Consider the following 3,585-nt stretch of genomic DNA (forward strand, 5'->3'; position numbering starts at 1 on the left):
TTTCAACTTTTGTAGATCACGGTTCTCCGTCTCAAAATGAAGGTTTTGATGTTAGAAACAACTTTTGTTTTGGACTTTTTCTAAATTTTGCGTTTTCGATGTACAGGAGCCATTTAAAGATGTTAGCGAAAAAAATTGATTAAAAAATACCACATACCGATTTTTCAAAATTTTTTCAACTTTTGTAGATCACGGTTCTCCGTCTCAAAATGAAGGTTTTGATGTTAGAAACAACTTTTGTTTTGGACTTTTTCTAAATTTTGCGTTTTCGATGTACAGGAGCCATTTAAAGATGTTAGCGAAAAAAATTGATTAAAAAAAATTTAAGTCAAAATCCTCTTATTATGAGGGCTCACATACCGATTTTTCAAAATTTTTTCAACTTTTGTAGATCACGGTTCTCCGTCTCAAAATGAAGGTTTTGATGTTAGAAACAACTTTTGTTTTGGACTTTTTCTAAATTTTGCGTTTTCGATGTACAGGAGCCATTTAAAGATGTTAGCGAAAAAAATTGATTAAAAAAAATTTAAGTCAAAATCCTCTTATTATGAGGGCTCACATACCGATTTTTCAAAATTTTTTCAACTTTTGTAGATCACGGTTCTCCGTCTCAAAATGAAGGTTTTGATGTTAGAAACAACTTTTGTTTTGGACTTTTTCTAAATTTTGCGTTTTCGATGTACAGGAGCCATTTAAAGATGTTAGCGAAAAAAATTGATTAAAAAAAATTTAAGTCAAAATCCTCTTATTATGAGGGCTCACATACCGATTTTTCAAAATTTTTTCAACTTTTGTAGATCACGGTTCTCCGTCTCAAAATGAAGGTTTTGATGTTAGAAACAACTTTTGTTTTGGACTTTTTCTAAATTTTGCGTTTTCGATGTACAGGAGCCATTTAAAGATGTTAGCGAAAAAAATTGATTAAAAAAAATTTAAGTCAAAATCCTCTTATTATGAGGGCTCACATACCGATTTTTCAAAATTTTTTCAACTTTTGTAGATCACGGTTCTCCGTCTCAAAATGAAGGTTTTGATGTTAGAAACAACTTTTGTTTTGGACGTTTTCTAAATTTTGCGTTTTCGATTTACAGGAGCCATTTAAAGATGTTAGCAAAAAAAATTGAAAAAAAAAAATTTAAAAAAAATCCTCTTATTATGAGGGCTCACATACCGATTTTTCGTCATTTTCCCCAACTTTGAGGCCTGGGCCCCAGATTTTGATGTTAGTCAACAACTTTTGTTTTCGAATTTTTTGGAATGTTTACTGTCGATGTTAGCACCTTACCGCCTTTTTAGATCAAAAAAAAATTTTTTAGACTTTTGTTTTGTTTTTAGGCCGGCGTTTCAAAAAAAATGGGCCCATTTTTTGCTCAAAAAAAGCCATGTTTTTGTCATTTTCCCCAACTTACTGGGCCCCAGATTTTTTTGTTCAGTTTCAATTTTTTGGCAGTTTTGAGTTATAAAATGATTAAAAATGATAAATTAGAGCCCTCTGACAAATTTCAATTCATTTGGAGCAAGATTTGACTTACATGAAGCCTAATGAAAATAAAAAAAAGAAATTATTATTTGATATAAATTTATTTTTTTTTCTTACGTTTACAATATTTATTCCTTAAAATCTAAATATGGATAAGAATTTTGGAAAAAATTCTCCTTATCATAATATTTTATTTATTCAAAAATTACGTACATTTATTTATTTTTTTATATTATTTTATTTAGTCATATTCTTAATTTAATTTTATTTTTAATTGAAAATAATGATATAATATTTTTGATCATAATTTTTGTTTTTGTCCTTAAATTGCTTTGGCTAATAATTAATTAATATTTTTTTTTGTTTACAACTTAAAATCTACTACAATACATCAAAATTTTACTACACATAAAAATGATTCCTGTATGAAAAAAAAATATTAAACTGAAATACATGAAAAATGCTCGTGAGGCACGTGTTTCAAAAATAAAAAAAAAAATAAAAATGGCGAAATTTTAAAAATGATCAACTGTAACGGAAACTGTCGAAGCTGCGGCATTACTTGGCAAATCCATGTTATCCCATTCTGTGCGGAGATTCTTTTCAGAGTCCGTAGCTTTGAGTGAGACGCCAAGGGATGGCGTTGCTCCAGCGCAATGAGGAATACTTAAGATTACTGGTACTTGAAATTCGAGGCCTTGTGGTCCGCACATTACGAGGGGAGATAACATTGCTTCACCTATGGGGATGAAAAAAAAAATTATTAAAAATTTATTTAAAAAATTTTTGATGAAAAACGAAAAAATGAAGTGTTTGCATGCTTTTGTGAATTAAAAATAAAAAAAATAAAATTCTAAAAAATCTACAACAACAAAAAAACTACATAGAAGTGCAAAACTACCAAAAAAGTGAAAAAAATTGACTACGCATTCCAACTAAAAATGAAAGAAAAAATTTTTCAAGACAAAACAAACAATCAAACAACACACACGAGACATTCAAAAAGAATTTCAAGCAAAATTTAATGCAAAACCAACCATTTTCCATGTCTAATGGGGGTCCTCCAACTTGATTTGCCATCCGTGGATCAGTTACGGTAAAATAAACTTCTTGTTTAACACCCGGCGGAATTGCTCCTTTTGGAATAACTAACGTCACATTCCACAAATGGTCTTCTAATTTGCCTCCTTCGCTGTCAAAAACTCCCTTTGTCGTCATCGGTTCCCGCGGAACAGTCGGCAATATCCATGGCTTCTTTGCAGCTGCTGCTCCCGCTTGAGCCAAGGACAAATCACTCGCATACGGCGTACTTTGGGCATTTGGCGGTCCAATTGGCAAACTTGCTTGCGACACGTATTGCGTCTCAATTGAAGTACGAGAAGCATAAATAGCGGCATTATCCACAGGAGCCGTGCGTTTTATTACGTTCGAGATGTGAGAAGGTCGCCGCGCTAACGGAGAGGTAACTTTAATTTTTTCCGCTGCTGCGAGAGCTTTTTCAATATCGGATTCGTTATTTTTTTTAATGGTTTCATCTTCTTCTTCGGAGTCAATTGAAGCAAGAGGAGCATTTTTCGACGAACTAATGACCGTTTGATCGCCCGATTTGAGTGTCGAATCGTTCGAATCTTTGGAAGCGTCTTTTGACTGTGACGGCGGATGGCTTGGCGGATCTGGCGGAGGCGTTTTCGGGGGCGGAGGTAATGGAGGGAACTTGTACAATGATGGTTCCTTTTTAATTTGCATCGATTTTTCCAAATTTTCTTCGCTTGTCTCGTGTTTTGACTCGTAAATCGTTTCTTGCTTCAATTCGCGCTTTGAAACGTAAACCGGTTCAGCCATAGATTCCATTGCTTCGCGTCGCGATTGATAAATTTGGTCTTTTAGTTGCTGTTTTGAACGATATCCGCGTTCTTTCATCTCGCGACGTTTATTTTCGAGTAATTCTTCGCTCGTGGGAGTCGTTACGGGACTTCCTGCGTTCTCGTCAATGCTTAATTTCTCGAATTCTCGTCTACTTTGATGAATTCTCTCTTGCATTTCTTCTTTACTTTGATACAAATGGTTCCGATGGAGCTCTTTTCGATGCTGATATGGCGATTCTT

At 33.6% G+C, this 3,585-nt stretch overlaps 1 protein-coding gene across 1 annotated transcript; it reads right to left on the reverse strand.

Moving 5' to 3' along the window:
• Window positions 1–1,832: 1,832 nt before the first annotated feature.
• On the reverse strand, window positions 1,833–3,520 carry LOC134836416 (tight junction protein ZO-1-like). The gene is made up of 2 exons (XM_063851626.1): window positions 2,518–3,520; window positions 1,833–2,219 (listed from the first exon to the last, which is right to left on the reverse strand). Exons 1-2 carry the CDS (start codon window positions 3,518–3,520, stop codon window positions 1,996–1,998), a joined length of 1,227 nt encoding a protein of 408 aa, XP_063707696.1. The 3' UTR covers window positions 1,833–1,995.
• Between the last annotated feature and the right edge of the window lie 65 nt (window positions 3,521–3,585).

Source organism: Culicoides brevitarsis, unplaced genomic scaffold (genome assembly GCF_036172545.1).
Source record: "Culicoides brevitarsis isolate CSIRO-B50_1 unplaced genomic scaffold, AGI_CSIRO_Cbre_v1 contig_24, whole genome shotgun sequence".
In the NCBI taxonomy this organism is placed as follows: domain Eukaryota; kingdom Metazoa; phylum Arthropoda; class Insecta; order Diptera; family Ceratopogonidae; genus Culicoides; species Culicoides brevitarsis.